The sequence below is a fragment of the Ambystoma mexicanum genome, chromosome 10 (genome assembly GCF_040938575.1).
Source record: "Ambystoma mexicanum isolate Mex_15411 chromosome 10, UKY_AmexF1_1, whole genome shotgun sequence".
Taxonomy (NCBI): domain Eukaryota; kingdom Metazoa; phylum Chordata; class Amphibia; order Caudata; family Ambystomatidae; genus Ambystoma; species Ambystoma mexicanum.
Window position 1 is genome coordinate 893791810 of NC_090932.1, and position 19406 is coordinate 893811215.

General features: G+C 46.6%; 1 protein-coding gene across 9 annotated transcripts in view; it reads left to right on the forward strand.

The window, feature by feature from the left end:
- MCF2L2 (MCF.2 cell line derived transforming sequence-like 2) overlaps positions 1–19406 on the forward strand; it is a 3251461-nt gene that overhangs the window by 987251 nt on the left and 2244804 nt on the right. For all 9 annotated transcript variants that reach the window (XM_069618639.1, XM_069618638.1, XM_069618642.1 and 6 more), the window contains exon 8: positions 15634–15758. In XM_069618639.1, coding sequence (XP_069474740.1) covers positions 15634–15758 — 125 coding nt within the window. The remainder of the gene's footprint in view (positions 1–15633; positions 15759–19406) is intronic.

Sequence of the window (19406 nt, forward strand, 5' to 3'; positions counted from 1 at the left end):
GGTTAAGGCTATCCATTGCTTTTAGTGTCTAAACATCTTTACCTGTTGTCTCTGGGGAATCGCTGGCGTTCATGGGTGTGCTAGGTATGGCGGTGGTGCTGGGGCAGTGCATGTTGTTCGGTTGGGTGAGGCTTTTGGTCTTTTCTTGAAGCCCTCTTCTGTTAGTTTGTTTATTTTCTCTATGGACTGGTTATCTATTGTCGCTGCTCACTGTTCCCGCCTACTCCACAATATTGGGTTTCAATGTCAGCAGATGAAATAGAAGACATCCATCATTCTGTTGTAAAGCACAAATCTAGGGCAGAATTGATATTTTATCTGAATATAGATCTGTGTGGCCAATGTAGAGGCTCTGCCCATCTCCGCCGTCCAGCCATCCACATATTGGAAGGTAGCCAGTGATATGAACGAATTTAAAATAACAAAATACATTTTAAACTAACTCTGAATACTATGCATGGGGGTTGGGTAAAGTATTAAAACGGGTGAGGACGGATTCAGGGTGTGGTTATAAACTGAGGGAAAGAGGGGGTTTGGGAGGACCCCCAACATTAAAAAAAAAAAATAATGCTATTTTTTCGGTATTTAGTGATTTTTTAAAATGTTTTCGTTATTTGATTTTCGTTAAAATCACAGTGATGCATTTTCCCGCACTGCATACAGCCATTAAAAATAAACAGATATTATGGAGGACAGTGAACAGAAAATGCCTTGCCTCAGTATTTAGCTGCAGTAAAATAAAAGGGCAACATCCACACTGCACGTGCAATGGTGCAGAAATCTCCTGCCATGAGTGTGTGGGTGGGGGTGGGGATAGCGATCAGATAAGAGCAAATCCCCCCCCTCCTCCCCGGACCCCTTCTGCTGTTGCTGGTGTGAGCACTAAGAGCTCAGGAATGAAGCCACCGTGAAACATGGTGAGAGAGAAAGGAGAATGGGGAAGGATGTTTTCTGCAAGGATGCAGCCAGTTCCACTTCATGGGGAGAGAAACAGAGAAAATGCGAGGCCACGTGTTAAAATGGGGAGAGCCACCTAAGGTTGTGAGGAGAAAAGGGGTGAACATTGGAAAGAAATACAGTGGAGAGGTGCTTTTTTGATGCAAGCAGGAATGATAAGGTGAATAATACCAAAATATAATAGGTGTCGCTGAGGGAAAGGATTATACAACAGCATGAGGGAGAATAAGAACAAATGGGTGACAAAATGAGTTTGGCAAAAGGATGAAACGTGAGGGCTAAATAAAAGATTGGATGGGGCAATGAATACGAAAAGAGGCAAAAGGTGTGATCTTTGGAGGTGGCTGGGGGTAGCTGGCGTTATGAGTGCGCAAGGACAGGTGAGGCTGGGGTGGGGCTAGTATCCAGCTGTTTCAGCGTATAGATACTCTTTTTTTCCACGCTAGGTAGAGGCTATTTCCTGTTGTTAGGATGGCTGCTAATGCACAAATCTTGTGGTTCTGCTATGGACCACAGTTAAAAATGGTTAGCGTTTGTGTAATTGTGCAGTTGAGTGCACATATCTCATTCCATAAAAGTCAATCAATGGTAAAAATATTAACAAATATTAATCATTTTTCGTGCTCAAATGGTGTTTTAATTGTACTCTGACTTCCTTAAAACTAAAGGCAACACGTGTTTCAACCAAGACGGCCTTCTTCAAGGCTATATGGTATAAGGTGTCCAGAATGTAGCTTTTTACATTCTGTTTAGTGTTGGGTCGCTGTGTTGTCTGCATACCCATACTAGGGCTGTAGCCACATTATATGTCCTCATGGAGTTTGCGAATTTGATCGTAGTCCTGTATAGTGGCTTACGTCGTTCAGCAAGCTAATAAAATACTGTGTTCCGCCACAGCCTTCTGCATGGCGTGGGTGGGAGTAGGCTTGCTCTATGAGATTGATTAATGGTCCTTAGATGGAGTTAAAGAATATCAGTGTTGTCACTGTGCCTCTCAGGTCCCACCAGTATGCAGCCTCTGTGGGATATAGCTCTGGCATGAGCTTTTAGTAGTTTGGCGTCTATATGTATAAAGAGAGGTATGAGACCCAGTTTTGCAGATGAACTTTCTCCAGACAGACTGACCTTATTTTGTCATCTATTTACACATTGGCGCTCAGAGTCTCACTTTCACAGAATAAAAACAGTAACTGTATTCTGTTTACTGCAGAATTGTAATTCTTCTTTGCTACAAATGGGGATTAAAAATATTCCCTTGAGCGCAGGAAAGTCTGCGCGCAGCAGCAGTATTTGGGTGCGCCTGCTCGCTCCGGCTTCCGCTTCATGGTTTGTCTGAACCATACCCCAACATGCATATGGTGCTATTTCTCTGCCCTTGCTCGCCATGCACAGCGCAAGGGAGGGGTGTGGGATAAGTAGGCCGGGATGCCACCACAGATTTATCCAAACATATCGAATTACACACAGTGACGCTTGTGTGCCAAATGAACATCAAATGGAAAGTCACTATCACTAAAGGAGTTCGATCACAGCTACCAGTGTGTTGCCAGAGCAACATAACCAAACGTGCGGAGGGGTGCCAGGATGCTCCAACGTTGTCATCAGGTTAACGTGAAGTCAGTGGTCGAAGAGCGGGAGCGGTTGGGAGCGATGCTCCTCTACTTTTTTTAATTATTAAGTTTTACAGCTCCTATACTTTTATTTTAAAAAGAAACCGTTCCGGAACAGTTTAGTTTTAAAATAACAATGTAGGAAGAAGTTGAAACTTGCACTTTCAGTGCACTGCACTGAGCATTCCCTTAAACAGCAGGCACATGTGTTTGGGGGTTTGTATTGTGTGTGGGTGGTGGCGGGGTAATGGGGTTTGTGAGGAGTGGGGCAGGCTAGCAGGGAACATAGTTCCACTACTTCTTTTCTTACACTTCGACCACTGCGTGAAGTGCAGAACAACATGACACATCTAATGTTTTATTGATGTACGAAAACAGTGTATCCTACGAACACAATACATGGAACGCACTAGTAGCTTAATCAACACTTTCCGTGCCACTTCTGTTTCCTGCAAGGCACTCTAAATGTGGCCTCAGTGGGCCCGATTCATGGAATATTTGCCCGGTTCAAAGTGAATTTGCACTGCTGAAAAGTGCTTTGCGCTGCCAACACAAACCCTGATTCATGAAACTGTGCAAAGTGTACACATCCTCCTGAAGGACTGGGATCTCTTTGAGCCACCTTTATCAAGCTTACCATCAACTTTATACTCGAAGTGCCTGCCAGTGTTTTTTCAAAGCAGTCTTCTGAGAGTTAATGACTTACTTGGATCTGTAAACATGCTACTGGTATAATAAAAGTGTCAATGCCGTCAGCCACTCGATTTGTAAGCACTATGGGCGTCCTTCTCTGAAGACCTCTCGAAAACAAGCATTGGCAAAGCCAACAGTTTTGGCTTGTGTATAAGTAGTAGGCATTTGCCAGGCACTGCTATTATATGACGAGGTACTCACACAACTTTGCAGCTGCCACCATCGATGGGCAATTAATACCACTACAGCAGTAACTGGCAAATGCCTTTCCTATGTCTGTCCAAAAGCCCAAACAGTTGGCATTTCTAATGCTTCTTATATCTGGGCATGAAGAAGGCCAGAATGCTAAGGAAAGCACATGAGAGATAGGATGGTGTGCTCCAATGGTATCACCTCTGAACCAATGAGCTCTCCATTCTAGGCAGTCAATGTTGAGAGTTATTGTGATGGTGCCCACCATTTAATGGGAATACTTGAGTATTCATCTGCACACCTGACGCCTTGCCTGACATGCTGTTTGAGTACACAGTCTTTTGTTTGCAAAACCAGGCTTTTGATGGCAGGACTGCAATATTATGGGAATGCCTCACTGCTAGTGGACGCAGCTCTGCATTAGACAGCACTACGTGGCATACCGTGTGAGTACATTGATATTTGAAGCCACAGCCTGGCATTCTATGGGGCCCCTCGCATTTGATGAGAGTACCCAAGTCCATTACTACAGTACATAACCATAAAATGACTCGCCTCAACCTACGGAGGTGTGACTTGACAGTGGCACCTATGTAGGAATAGGATGCTGGTAGTACATGTCAGTGGGGCCCCACTCCCTGTGTCCCTCCTCCTTCTTCTCCCTCAGCCCCCCCCCCCCCCTGTGCTAATGTCACTACGTCGCGGCACTCCCCCCCCCACCCCCATTGGGCCATTCTTTCCTGGGACACACCCCAGTATGCCTCCCCCTGTCCTAATTCCCTGGCACCTGTACTTTGGAAGCCACTACCTAGCAATGCAAGTCAGAAAAATGACTAAGATGTTAAAACAGTAACTCAACACGTGCTTTGGTTTGTGACAGTACCTGGGATTTGATGGCATTATCAGGGCATTTGATGGCAATACCTGCTGCAGGAAGGTCTCAGAATCTGATTTGAATATGAGAGCATATGATGGCACATCCTGGCACATTGTGTGCCTTTGCTTATCGCCAGATATGCCATGTGCACATGCCACATGTATCAAACAATACAAGAGCAGACCCATATTGACGGTTACATTGAAGAAAGTGCACCCAGAGGACCCATAGACCTATGATATGATATGATATGGCATTTGTAACGCGCCTATACACAAGTGTTTCAAGGCGCGATGAAAGGGAATACTTAAGTACATGAAAGAATACACAGCGCGGTATTTACCAACCACATGGGGCATTCTGACCGTGTTCGAAATGAAAAGCACAGGCATGGGTTTCCATAAACCACTCTTACATATTCATATAATACTGCAGCATCAAGATGGAAGTGCTTAAGGCAGTCAGCTAATATCTTGCAGCATGTGCACGCCTGACTCACATTTAATCCCCACCCCCTCCCCCCCCCCCTATTCCAGGAGGTTTGAATGCACCCAAGAGTGTGATAGGTGCTAAAATCCATCTAGCAGCTGAGACCTAATTTGAAATGAGATAGTGCCCATAAATAGGACCCCCCAGCCGGTGTGTGTGTCCTCGTAAAACGGGATTAACTTACACTTATGACTACCTGCTGTCGCTGACTGTGGAAGGCCAGCTCTGCTCCCCGCACGGCCTGCCACGGCATTCGCGCCATAGCCGCAGCCCTGCTGGCACATTATCAGCCCCACTCTCTGCTTTACAGCTTAGAAATCAAAGATGCTGTCGGAAAAGGAGAAGCTTTTTGAAAGTCCGAAGGTTGCCCACTAGCACATCCAACCATTAAGATCATCAACTCTCCCGACCGCGTTCAGATGTCTTTGCTGTCGCCTCTTTACTGTTTATTCTCGTCTTAACTTAACAACAGTGTCCTAATCATGCTTGATTGACCCATCTTCTATGCCAACTGATGGCAGAGCACTGACTCCTGCGCACAGAACCCGGTAGATAGTAGCTTCCCCGGCAATGGCATTTGGCAATAGCTGCCACAAAGCCGTGTGTCATGTTTAGCTCTTCCTGTCAGTCCTAATGTTCAAGGAAAGGAGCCTTTGCATTCGGGAGCCTGTGGTTTGCTTTACTCTTGCTGACTGTGGGCCGATTAGTCCAGGAATGCAAAGTGCTTGCAACTAAAAAAGCGAGAACAGGCTGCAGGCATTGCTCTCAAATAGACCCATTTCAGGTGGGTGCAGTCCACCCAGTCCTGTTTTATTCTTTGCATTATGGGACTTGTAGTCCTGGACTTACAATGAAAACATTACAAACACCAGTTCCAGAATGCAAAGAATAAAAACTCTGCATGCATCAAGTTGAGAGCTCTGCTGCAGGTGCAGTGGTGAGATGGGCTAATTGGCTGCTCCATACGGAAGTGCTGAGAGTACCTGGAACTGCTGCCCCCCTAAAGAGGTGGACCAGGGTTATGACCAGTGAAAATAACAATAGCACTTTGGGCATCCGTACAAGTTCGGCAGTATTTCCTTTTGAGATGCTGGCAAACCATTTACCGTTACTACATGTGGTCATGATGCAGGAACTGGAAGGGTCTGCTTGGCTTAGAGTCATTGGAAACCTTCCGTTAGTCCCCATGTGATAATACCCAATGAGTAATACCGCACCTGATAATGCTTTTGTGCAGATGTAGGTTTTTGACTTATTGGTTCCGTGTGGAGCAATACCACAGGCGGTATTGCAAAATACTGCAGCAATACCACAGGCGGTATTGCAAAATGTGGCATGTTTGAACATGACTGCAACACTCATGATGAAGCCCTTAATAATGCAAGTTTCTCGTGTTCACATCGGTACGTGGTGAGCATTATTTCAGTGTGGCCTGGCCTGGCCTCGTACCTTCTGTTAATATACGCACAATTACAACAACTTAGATGGCAGTTGCACCCATTTTTGGATGAAATAGTTTACCTACCTGCTAGGGCTGGGGATTTGCTCGTAGCCAACGTAGACTGGCTGGCTTGGTTGTGTCCTGCTGGCTACTGCTGGAGATATGGATGTGAATCGATGGGATCCTTCTGGAGTTTAGGCTTGGCCCACGCTTGCGTACTGTGAGGCACGTGCAGTCGCAGAACGTCAGCCCCTGCTCAATGCGCAGGCGTGGGCCAAGGCTTACCGTGTGTGATCCCGGCATTGCTGCAGGCCTACAGCTCAGTCAGAATGCCGATTTATTGACATCTCAGCGCTATACTTTTATTTGAAAAGGAATCGCTCCGGTCTCCGGAGAGGTTTCGTTTCAAAATAGAAGTATAGGAATGGTGACACTCAAAAAAGAAAAGTATAGGAGCACCGCTCCCAGCCGCTCCCCCTCACTTCGAACACTGCAACTAAAATACTTTTTTATCCTGGTCTGAACATGCAAGTGGGTCCGCAGTGGTCCATTCCAGTTAAAAAGAAATGCATGACAAGGTCAGGAAGGGGGCTGCCATGCACTGCACATACTCCCCCCCCCTCCCCGCCCGTGTTTTGAACAGGTCTTTGTTTTCTGCTCATTTAACATTGCGTACCATTTGCGAGCAGGAAATGTGCTAGCACACCTCATCACTTGCGACATGTTTCTTTTGAGATTCTGGCTCTATGAGAACAATGATGAGCAGATCCTTTCTGCATGAGCCATGCTAACAGTGCTTAATTTGTAAAAAAATAAGTGCCAGTGCCCAAAATATATTGGCCCCATAAGGCCGAGAGCGGAGCCGCCCGCAGTGTGGGCGCGGCGCCGCCTTCAGCGCGGGCGCGCCAGCCGCGCCAGCTCAGTGCTAGACCTACCTAGATTGGCCCACCACCAACCCATCACACTGCTGCTGCTCCATGTCACATGTTTGGCGCTGCAGCAACTGCTGGCACAGGCTAGTAGTAAATACGCAACTAAGACATGATCCTCTTGTAACTGTGCCTCGATACCCCCGGGCTGTGTGAGCGCTTTAAAAATGCAAATAAATAAAAAAGCATTCTGTTTCAGTCACTGTTGCACTGTATTTGTCTCCACCCCTTCTGCCCCGTCTGTTAAAGTACACCAAGTATTGGTAATCGGTTACCTCCAGGAAGAGCACCCTCCCCTCAGCCCGTTCTTCAGTCACCTCATCCAGGTGTTTTGTGTAATCAATTTACTCTCAAGCCCTTATCAGTCATCACATCTCATAAATGCATCCCCCTTCCTTCAACCATGAGCGTGGTGTTGTATAACTTGGAAAATGTAATTTCTGCAAGACATTGTTGTGAAATCAACGGCCTATGCTACTTCTGCTTTAGGGCCTCTTTCCAGCTTAACACATATTAAAAACTAAATATGTTTTGTCATCCAATATTCAGGAGCCAGAGGAGAATGCATATTCAGATATCTCCTTCCCACTGACACGTTCTTGACATACTTCACTAAACTGCGGGTTGTAACAGACACCCACCTCCCTATCTGAGGATTCCTATCTGAGGATTGCATGTGCTCTCATTCGGGGGAACATGCTCGGAGCATATTGTACCCAGGTTAAGGGGCCACATCTGGTGTATAAACCACACATCAGGATAGAAAACATGTGCTGAAATTATGTAAAAAAATAACAGCAAAAGACGGTTGAGAATTATACACGAATACTTAACTAGTGCTTTTATTTATGACGACAGATATGTGGGCATGTGCACCATGTTTATCCCCGTCTAGTTTCCATGTGTGTATCTTTAAGCCTGAAATGGCATTTCAGAAGTTCGTCTTTGCATGGTCTTTTCTCGTGAAGTGCATCCTGTTCGGTTCCGGCCCAATACGTGCACCGTTCCGGATCCCCTCGCTGAAGCTCGTTTGTGAACTAATGAGGCCGATAACATTAAAAGGAAGAACGGAAACACCCAGGCAAAAATTCACAGTTCATGTTTCGCTTAGATGAATGCCAGGGTCGGACTGGGGCATACAATTGTCTCTAGTCGGGCTCGGCACCAATGAAAAAGTGGCCAAAGTTGCAAACAACAATTCATTCCTTTTGTGACAGACACTAGTGGGACCACGCTGCCGCCCATGCCCCGCCCAGTCCTGGACTTTGCCCTGCCTTGCCTCAATCACTTAGGCTACCTTCTGTGGGGCCACCACCGCCACGGCCATGCTGAGCCTGATGATGACAAAAATAGATGTGCGGCGCAGCAGCTTCACGGAAGGTAATATTTTAATAGAAAAAACGTATATTTAGGCGGCTGGGGCCCATCACTTTGAAAGTGATGGGCCACAGCTGCCACTGAAATTAAGTTATTTCTTTTAAAACCTACCTCCCGTGGAGCGGGCCCCGACCACCGGCCCCATGGAAGGTCAGGTTTTCAAAGAAAAAAGTAAAAAACTTACTTTTGGGCACAATCCACAGGCCTGGCCGCCCGCGGGAGAGTCATCCGACTCAGTCTGCGGCAGCCGGTAGCCCCTGGTCACAGAAATTGGCCTGGGCCTGGCACTGACTGCAGTCAGCAGCACACTGCACACAGGTCACACAGACAGAAGCCCGGGCACGGATGGGCCCCTGGTGGAGTCCTGACTCCTGGGCAGTCAGGACACCACCAGGGGACCGTGCAGCTGCCCGGGCCTCGACCTGGGCCTTCCTTGCCTGATCACTTGACTGTGACAGGCTCAGGCTGCACCGCACGCAACAACAAGTGACTTATCTGCTTTGCCGGCTGGGACTTGGTCTCCTATCAGGGCCTCAGGGTGAGGGGGGGGGCGGGTGTGCACACTGGCACCCGCACAAATGAAAAAGCAGGCAGAGGTGGCCCCAGGAAGCAACTAGGCCGCACCACGCAGTGCAGCAGGGCAGGCTCTCTCTCAAAAGTCAGGACCGACAACGCCACGCCTCGACACCTACACTTCACAGTAACTCGTGAAATGAAGGTGGGGCCGCGCAGTCTCCTGTGGCAACAACAACACGTCACCATGTAATTTCACTGGCTCAGAAGAACAGCCAATGAAAACTGCACATTCTGTGTTACTATGCAGAATGTATCAAATACTGCATAGTAACAACAGAATGGTAGTGTTCATTGGCTGTTGTTTGTAACAGTTTGTTGTTCATTGCTATTGCTGGCCCCTCCCAGGCCCAGCCAGCCATGGCCTGCAACCTGCAAGCACGAGAGAGATCGAGATTAGAATGACAAATCCCAATGATTTATAATCGAAGCAAAGCGAAGTGGAAGAACAAACAAAGCAATTGAATGTGCGCTGGCTCCGCATGAGTTCCGGTGCCCAAAAAAGAGTGCTGGTGTTGGGCACTGGCAACCACCCCCACAAATTAAGCACTGCATGCTAAGAAGAGATGATTTTTTTCCGCCTCGCTGCAGGGGTCTGCCGCTTGCGGCTCTCCAGCGGTTTAGGACTCCCACTCCCAGACTTCCTCACCATTGACACTGTTGCTTGAGCAGGCTCGGACTGGGCCATAAAAGTCCCGGGTACCAATACCAATGAAAAAGTGGCCCACAGTTGCAAATGGCTATTCATTCCTTTTGTGACACTGTTGGAATAGGACCCACGAGCGAGTTTTTTTGATAAAACGTGATACAAATTGTGCATTTTAAAGAATATTTATTCAGCAACACTGGTCAGAACTACTCGCCGCAGAGTGAATTAACTCATCAAACTGGCCCACATTGTTCAAAAAAGTGGCCCACTTTGATCAAGAAAACTGGCCCACACCAGCATTTTGTGTTTTTGGTTCGGCCATCGGCGTATTGCCCTACAGGCCAGTCCGACCCTGTGCTTGAGGCTGATAAGACTTGTAGTCCAAAATATCTAGACAGTCGAAGGTGGCAGACCCCCAGTTGTGGGTGTCTGTGCACCAGTTTCCCTCACATGCGCTCAGGGAACGTGCCTGTCCATTCAATGCCACCGCACAGGACGAGGGACCTGTACTTTCGTTTCAGAAGGCAACGCTGGCCAGGCCCGCAATGGAAACAATCAATGCAATGACATGCACATTCTATTGGCTGTGCTCGTTGTCTCTGGGCGGACCATAGTGGAAACCATCATGCAGTTCTTTTTATATACTACTGTCCTCGCTCGACTGCGCCTGTTCTTATATCAGGCAGCACAGGCCAGACCGCACTGGAAACCTCCAATATGTGGGCATGCTTGTTTGCTGGGCCGTGCACCTTGACCTGGGCCGGACTGCAGTGGAACCCGTCTTATGGTTATGCGTATATGCAATTACAGCTGTCTCGGTAGCGCTCATTCATTCCTTAGGCCACACTGGGCGGACCGCGACGGGAGCCACTAACAAAACATCTTGCTTAATATACGGGCTGTGCTCTTTGTTCTACAGCGGACCACAGTGGAAGCCATCACACAAAAATTGTTCTTGTTAAGTGCACCGTCCCTCGCAGTACGCTGCTCGAGTTGGACAACAGTGGAAGCAATTTGATACTGTTTGATTTTGTAAAACTTTTTTCACTGCTTGCAGCAGTTTGTTGTGACTTTATATCTGCTGATTCCTCTGCATTTGGTGCACTGGGCCAGCCTTGCCGCTGGCCAGCCTCGAAATTCTCCTGGTCGTTACAGATCGTCCATTGTCAATGCGGTTCTCCAGAGCGCATCAGCAGTATTGAATGCACGCCTGCCACCAGCGACCAACGTCACTTTGTAACACTACATGTCGGCTCCTCCTTCAGTGCTTCCGTCGGGGTACAGACCAACACAGCTCCCTTCACCTTAAGTACGCCTATCAAGTAGCGTACAGCAGAGCGAGCAGTGTGCGATAAACCCTTTCTTCAGCTCCGGTCGCCAGCTAGGTTGGGCCAGAAATAGCTACTGCATTGCAGCCGCACCCGGTGCGGTGTACTGCGGCCTCCGGTGCCTCTCTTAGACCCGCCATGCTGTAGTAGTCATTGTCTGCTTAGTCCTTTGTTATATGCCATCTGCCATCTCCATTTTCCCTTTTCTTGTCAGGCCGCTGACTCTCCGTTGCTTGGAGTCAATCGATCGTCCCTTCACACCGCTTAGATGGCTTTTGTCACGGCTTCTTCAAATACACAGGCATCCAGTTATGTGCACAAATGCGCCTTACAGCCACAGTTATTGCTAAGGATTATGCCGGATCAGCAGGAGCCTCACAGGAATGCGTCCTACTACATGGCCCTTAAGCCACGCCTCTTAGTGGGACCTGTGATATCACTAATCACATATGATGGTATGACAGTTGCCTGGTGACGTCATTCTACTATTACAAGAAATGTCAGTTCTCAGAAGAAGCCCATAATGCGAATACAATTCACACTGTGCCAAATATTATCTTGAAGTCCATAATACTTGTTTACTAGTGAAGTCCAAAACCTTTGCCACTCTTGTGCTCACAAACATCTAGATGTATTTATTTTTTATTTTTTATTTATTTATGAAGCGCCTGAAAGCCTAAGGGTGCCAATAGGGTGCCCTTGGCACCTCTGGCTGCAATGTTCGCGAGGATATTGAAGCACCATTCCAAGTTACCTTACGCGCATTTTGATTTCCGGATTAGCTACTTAGGCCTGTTGGTATCCTCTTTGGGCTGTGACCTCCCCTGACCCCCACCCTTATAATTCATGGCACTTTAAAGTGACTTTCTCACAGTGTAGTACAGTGTCAAACCTAAATAAATAAATACATGTACATTAAATGTACTTCACTGCCTACAGGCAAGTCACTCTGTAGCACGACCTATAAACATATATATTTAGAATATATATTACTGTTGGCTTGCTACAATGTTTTTCGGGGGCACCACTTGTGTAATTGTAACTGTTACATTTTCAAAAAATATGACACGATTAACTTTCTGCTTAAGTCACTTAATACGACATGTAGCTATATGCAAATGCCAGTCTTGTATATGGTAAGCGCCACTGGTTCTTTGGAATTTATGTAACTGTTTAGTTGTGTTGGCTTTATTGTCTCACTTGCTTTTTTTACATTGTGAATGAGATGGTATTGTTTGCTAATTTTTGTTGTGCTACATATGCACGCCTTCCTTGGGTTCCCCGAAAAATCATCACTCTATTCTTTTTTATGAAACTAAGCATAAAAAATACTAATGATTTGATGATTTTGCTTTCATATCCCTGTCTTGTCTTTGGCGCAGAATTTCGTATTGAGTGAAAGATTGTAACGCATGTCGTAATGTCGCAATAATGTGTCCCCTCTGAGAATGTCTTTTGCCATAACTTAATGAACTACTAGCATGTCCTCAACCATTCTCGTGAATGTTTTGTGACGCGATAATATGTTGCGCTGTGTGGGATCTATGGACTGCCATTGGCTGCATTCGCGGCGCGAGGACGTCTTGACTCGTCGCCGACACTGGACTATAGCCTGGATGTCGTAGAATAGATCGGTAGGTCTGTGGGTTTGGTGAAGGGACTGTGCCGAGCTGGCGGTTCGGGTTTGTATAGGCCTTCTGGCTCCAGAGAAGCTTTTGAAGTGGAGTATTTTTTACTCCCTATGTTTTGAAGTTGAGAGAAACATTATTTTGAAGGGGTAAAAAAGACATTTCTTTCACAGTGCATGGTATTTTTTAGGCAAGTAAAAATATACTTACACCCCAAAACAAATAGCTTTGTGATCCATTTTTTTTGCACCCAGTAATTTGTGCAAATTAAATGATACATATTTTGACCTTAAAGTTCCTCCTCAAGCAGCATCTCGGCTCGTTCAGGAGATACTGCTCTGCTGGAAGCACTGATCGCAACATATCCATGGAGCTCTGTGTCTGGACTTAAAGGGATAGTCCAGTAAAAAAATGTATTTTAAAAATAGATAGGCAACATTAAAAAAATAATACTAGCACTTTTAAAAAAAAAACTTCCTATGTAAAATTTTGAGCTATTCAAGCTCAAAATTCGCAAAAGCAAGCACATGGGCGCATCCATTTTGTGAAATGGATGCCCGCCTGTGCTGGCTTCTGCTTTTGCGGCACTAATGAAGGAAAAGCCAGCCAGCTGTAGTAAACAAAAGCTACCGCTGGGTGGCTTTCCCTTCATTAGTGCCGGGACTCGGAGGACGCGGACCGGAGACCAGAGCAGGAAAGCTGCAGCTGAATCTCGGTAAATGCTATTTATTTTTAAAAAAAAATAAGCACTAGCTGCGGTTTTTTTTCTAAGTTTTCCGGGCTGGAGGAGCTTGGAAAACTTAGAAATAAAACTGCAGCTTTAAAAAACGTTGTATTTATGTTTGCGGTCGCTTTTGAAGCGACCGCAAACATAAACACAACCGCGTTGTGTTTCTGCCTGCTGTGGCTATCACTTTGGGTCTCCGGTGCTCCCCCAGGGGAGCACCGGAGACCCAAAGTGAAAACCAAGGCAGGCAGAAACAGAACGCGGTTGTGTTTCTGCCTAAATCTGCTTTCCCATTTTGGGCTCTCGGGCTCCCCACGGGGGGCCCGAGAGCCCCAAATGGGAGGGCAGATTTAGGCAGAAACACTGCAGCATTTAGCATTTCCCATTTGGGGCTCTTGGGCCCCCCGTGGGGTGCCCGTGAGCCCCAAATGGGAAATCAGATTTAGGCAGAAACACTGCAGCATTTAGCATTTCCCATTTGGGGCTCTCGAGCCCCCCGTGGGGAGCCCGAGAGCCCCAAATGGGAAATCAGCTGTAGGCAGAAACACCGCGGCATGTGAACACAACCGTGTTGTGAAAACGCTGCGGTTTTTCTTTCAGAGTTTCTCAGGCTCCTCCGAGCCGGAGGAGCCTGAGAAACCTGGAAAGAAAAACCGCAGCGTTTTCAAACACAACGCTGTATTTATGTTTGCGGTCGCTTCAAAAGCGACCGCAAACATAAATACAACGTTTTTAAAGCTGCAGTTTTATTTCTAAGTTTTCCGGGCTCCTGGCTATTTTTACTCCCTAGTGTTTTTTGTTGGCAGTATTTGCCTCTTTCTGGGGAGTTTAGATCGCTGATATGCCGCTTCTCTGATCCCTTCTGTCTGGATTGGTTTGTTGAGGTGATATTTGAGTGTCTGTGAGATGCCCGATTGGTACTGCCAGGAGAGATGGCCAATGCACAGGCCTGTTGAAGGCACTTCATAGTCTAGGTAGGGGTTTGGGGTTGGAATCCGAGGAACCCGGTGCTCCGTGTTTACGTTAAAATTGAACCTGAGTGGTTCATAATTTTTGATCCCAAAAGTAAAGGATCACTCATGTTTATAGGTAAGTTTTCATTTCGGTCTTGATTGATGCTCAAAGTGCTGACACGTGTTTCGACCCCACAAGGGTCTTTATTAAGGCAATTTAGTATGATCCAATGAGTTTGGTAATTATGATTACTGCTCTTTGTTACGCTTCTGAAAATATATTTGCTGGGTAGCAATCTGTGTGGGCGGTTGGCCTCTGTAGTTAGGTCCTGGCAGTCTCTGTGATCGTATTGATATGACCCCCATCCTTTCAACAATTGGGACAATCGAGCACCGTACCACGGGAATCTCTATCTGACAGCAGAACTTATGGTATAAACAAACGTTGTGTAGCGCAGCATAACAAACGTTCCCTGTGCTCCAAAACCTTACATTGCAACTTCATAATCTAGGGGCCTCATTACAACATAGGCGGTAGAGGGTTACCAGCGCCAGTAGAGCTGCCGGCGCTGTTAATCCTCTATCGCCTCATTACGAGGTCTGCTCACGGGATCCGCTAAGGACGCCTGGTAAAACCAGGCATCCTTAGCGGGACTCGCGAGCAGACCAGGATGCTAACAACGGGCCCGTTGTTAGCATCCTCCCCATTCCCATTGAGCCCTATGGGGGTTCAAATGGGAATGGGGATTTACCAGATCCAGGTTCCTGGAATGGGGAAAAACCAGGCCCTTCAAGGTCAGAATGCCCCGGTATTTCCCCATTCCAGGAACCCGGAAATGGGCCCGGTACCCAGCATGGGGTAGCCATGCCGCTACAAGCGGCATGGCTACCTCGGTACTTGTAATGAGGCCCTAGGTCTTTGCTGTGGCTGAACTCTGCAATCATGGCAGCCCTGCCAAGTACCAGCAGGCGTGGATGTCTGTGGTTTGTGAACCTGGTCTGTCAGAGTCTGTAGCCATTTCAAATCAGGGCTTTACAAGGTAGCCACTCTGAGTGCAAGAGGTCTTCCCAGGTCTGCTTGGTGTGTCTCTGTTTGGAAGACCTGGTTGGGGCCAACTAATTCACTTCTTCACATGACACAGCGCCATCATTACTTCATGTTTAAGGTCTGCTGGTTTAACATTTGAATGATTGTTTCCTCCCACCCCAGGATGAACTTCAGCTTGCAGTAAAGCAGGGGGCGACCTTACTCTCCTGCATCAAGGAACCCATGTCCCGGAACCCCGACTACAAACTGAATCCAGACGAGGTTGAAAATGTAGCAACTGTTGAAAGGTGAGTCTCACCTGTCATGCCAGGACCAGTTTGGCTCTGTAGGTTTGCAAATAACAACATATTTGAGCTTCATTTTAGTTTTAACTTTTTGCTTAAAATTCTATTTTCTGTCTTCTTAATATATGCGCAATTTTGAAAACTGTTTTGAGGATGTTGGGTTTGGCTGTAGCTCTTGGAGGCTGTTCATTGGGCCTCTTTATGAGTCTGGCAGTAAATCCACTGATTTAGCCGCAAACTCGTTTACCGCTACAGCCACTCAGTACCGTGGCATTACCGCAGGATTACGAGTGGTGGTAGGACTCCATGGGGATATTTGGTGGATTTACCGCTTGTGGTGATAAGCCATTTTCTGGGAGGTAAAGTGGAGGATTGGCCTCTGGAAATGTTCTGCAAGTGTGAATCCTTTGCTTTGCTCCAAACTCTGAATGCAGTGGAGTGATCAAAATGGCAGGAATTCAAGTACTGCTAATACAAGTGACACTAATTGAGTTACCACCACTTTTTACCGCACCGCTGATCAAATAATGAGGCCCAATGTATATTGCCCTCTGTATATCTGACAGATTAGGAGGTAAATTGGGAAACATTCAAGCGATAATATTCGTAAGTATGTTCATCAAGAAAAGGTGCTTGCGCCTAAACATGTGACTTGTGTCAAAATACATATGTGCACAAAAAGGATTGCGAACGAGACCGGCCATAGCATGTGCGGGTCCCTGGGTGGCAAAAGATGATCAGAGGCATCTCATTTGCAAATGTATTGTCATCTCAGAGAATGAGTCTTTACTACTTACTCAAAGGGATCATTGGACATTGCATTAAAAGAAGTTGCCAGGAATAAACCAAGAGAACGACTTTGTGATGTCTAGCAGATGAATGGCCACTGTTAATATCACATATGTGTGCAATATCACGAGGGAGACATGTTCATGCAGTAGCAGACAGTAGGAGCTGTTCTATGGACTTCACATGTTGGCAGACAAGCATCAGTGAGATACAATGATTTGCCTGGATGCACACACAGGTTAAGTGGTGAAGCCAAGATTTGGGACCCGTCTGGAACTTTGGTTTGAAAACACGATTTGACTAGAAAGAAGTGCAAACAATTGTGACTGTGTTTTACTAACTGAAGTAGTGGTTTTGGAGCATATTCAGGGTTGCTTTTATTTTATGATGTATGAATTTGACCATATTGTCCAAACTAGTCATATGCTTTTAACTCCGAAGCTACAGATTACGATTATGTTGGCTAGCAAACAAAATGAATCGCCAAGCAATACTTCTATTTGTTTTAAAAACGTAGGTGAGCCAGGGTCGGACTGGGACAAGAAATAGGCCCGGTCACCCAAAAATAAGTGGCCCACCCCTCGCCTCAGAAAAGTGGCCCACCCCTAGCCTCAAAACCCTTGACCTCTGATGACATCATCGGAAGTGATGTCATTTGACCCCAACCCAAAGTGACATCCCAGGACGCGATGAAACACAACCTTTCACTCCTTGACAAAACAGGAAGTGGCATCAAATAGCATTGTTCCCAAGTACACTAAATTACTGTGAATCCAAGCAGAGGCCCAAGGCCAAATGATCATATGTTGTGGTATAGCACTTACGCTTAAGCTCTTTTTTATAGAACAAATATGCATACAATATCACCCAACCTGTGTTGGTACTCATTTATCGACCTAAGAAGGATGAAAGGCTTTTTTGAAGGAAAAAAACATTTGGAAAAAAAAAAATCTCTTTTTTTTCCCTTCCAAATTGGCCCAGGCATGGCCAGCAACCGGCCCCCACTCCCCAGGGACGATTTCGGCCGGCCACGGGCTGAAAGGCCAAGAGGCCAATCCGACCCTGAGGTGAGCTACATCCCTAAAGGATGTTTCCTGCTGTTACTGCAGTTTCTAAGAATTCCAGGGGAATGGGCCCATTGGCGACTCCATTTTTCTTTAATTGTGTGTCAATATTTCTCAGGAATATGGATAAGCGACCAACTCATCTCCACACCACCTCTGGCTCCCATGATGGTCCTCTGGATTGCACGCATCACAAAACAATTTCCTGGTTCCTGCACACACACACACGGTGGAGCTGGATCACCACCATTCGCTCCCCTTGGCCTCTAAATGTGAAGTGAGGCCTCCTATGTACATTCAGACCTGCAGTACTAGAGCCTGTATCCCCAATGGGTCATGCAAGGCTGGGGAAGCAAAATCCCCACAGCATTGCAGCATTCACACTGGGGTACTGAACCATGTTTCTCTATACACTGTAAAGGCAAGGCAGGAGTGCTCCCTCGGATGCTTGATCCAGTCAAGGGAGCACGCAGTGTTTTCACGGGGCTGGCTTGGCTCGTCCATAATGCAGGGCAGGTCAGTGGCCCGTCACTCATTATGGAATTGCCCTACTATGATTGATAGAGCCTTTTCTTCTGATGTTATCAAAATCATGGAACAGGGAAAGCAACCCCTCCATTTTACAGGCCAGAAATCGCTCTTCCCTCATCCCTGGCAAATCATCATGACTCATTTGCCCTCGCCTCCTTTCCCCTCCATAACCCAATGTTTGGCCTTCAGCAATTCTCTGTTTTATAAAGGTGACTTGAAAAGTACTCACATCCTAACAGCTCACTCCGACAAACATATAAATTGTTATAGAAATATGTTAAGCAAAGAGAGTATGATTGTAGCATACACCACCGTGAAGGGAAGACTACAAATACCAGAATGCCAATCATTGGAAGGCTAAAAACATAGCCTGTGGGTTTTATACATTTACTTTCACGACAAAAAATGTACGCGTGAAACAGTAGCCTGATTTTTTTTCATTATTTGACAGAGGCATGCTTTGTATTTGATGCAGCGCAAATGTGGCATTAAACAAAAAATAACTTTGTGTGACATTTTTTCTTGGAAGAAAGCACACACTAGGGCAGCTTATGGGTGCTGCGCTTTGTGCTTTCACAGAAAAAATTCCCAATTTTTCAGTGCTTATCATGGGAACATTAAGAACGTCTTGTCCAAAAACAATGGGTAATTAAATGAACCATCAGTTATGAGTAGATTTCACTTGGTCTGCCAAAACAAAGACCGTCATAGGTAGTAAAGTATTTCTGAGGCCCCAGTGTTGGGTATTTGCCTCCAGAGAGCCACAGGGGTTTTGGGAGGTGACTGCACAGCCTCAGTGGAACATGCAGACAGTCTCCTACCTGGAAACAGCGCAGCCCCTCCGAGCATTCGCCAACTGGTGCTGCCAGGGCCTCCATGAGCCTGCGTCCCTGGCGACTGCACAGACAGCCCAGGCTTAGGCTCGGCCATGAATTCAAAAGTTATGGTTTCCAATTCCTTTTCCGTACTAGCAGCACATATTTTCCCCAATATAGTTTTAGCACATGCTCACTTGGTACGTTTTACTGCACCTTGTGTACCGCAGACCTCTCTCCATCTTTCTCTTTTTCTCAGGTGCAATTTAGCTGTGTAGATAAATGCAAGCAAGCAATCAGGGCAGGTGCTAGGCAAGTCCAGCACGTGCAGCTGCCCTTGGCCTTGCACCCAAGGGGCCCCGTGCAGAGGTTGACCTTCTTTCTCCCTGGAGAAAGAGGGTCAGCCTCTGAGACAAAAAACGACTTGAGGTCACGGTGTTACTCCGCTTGTT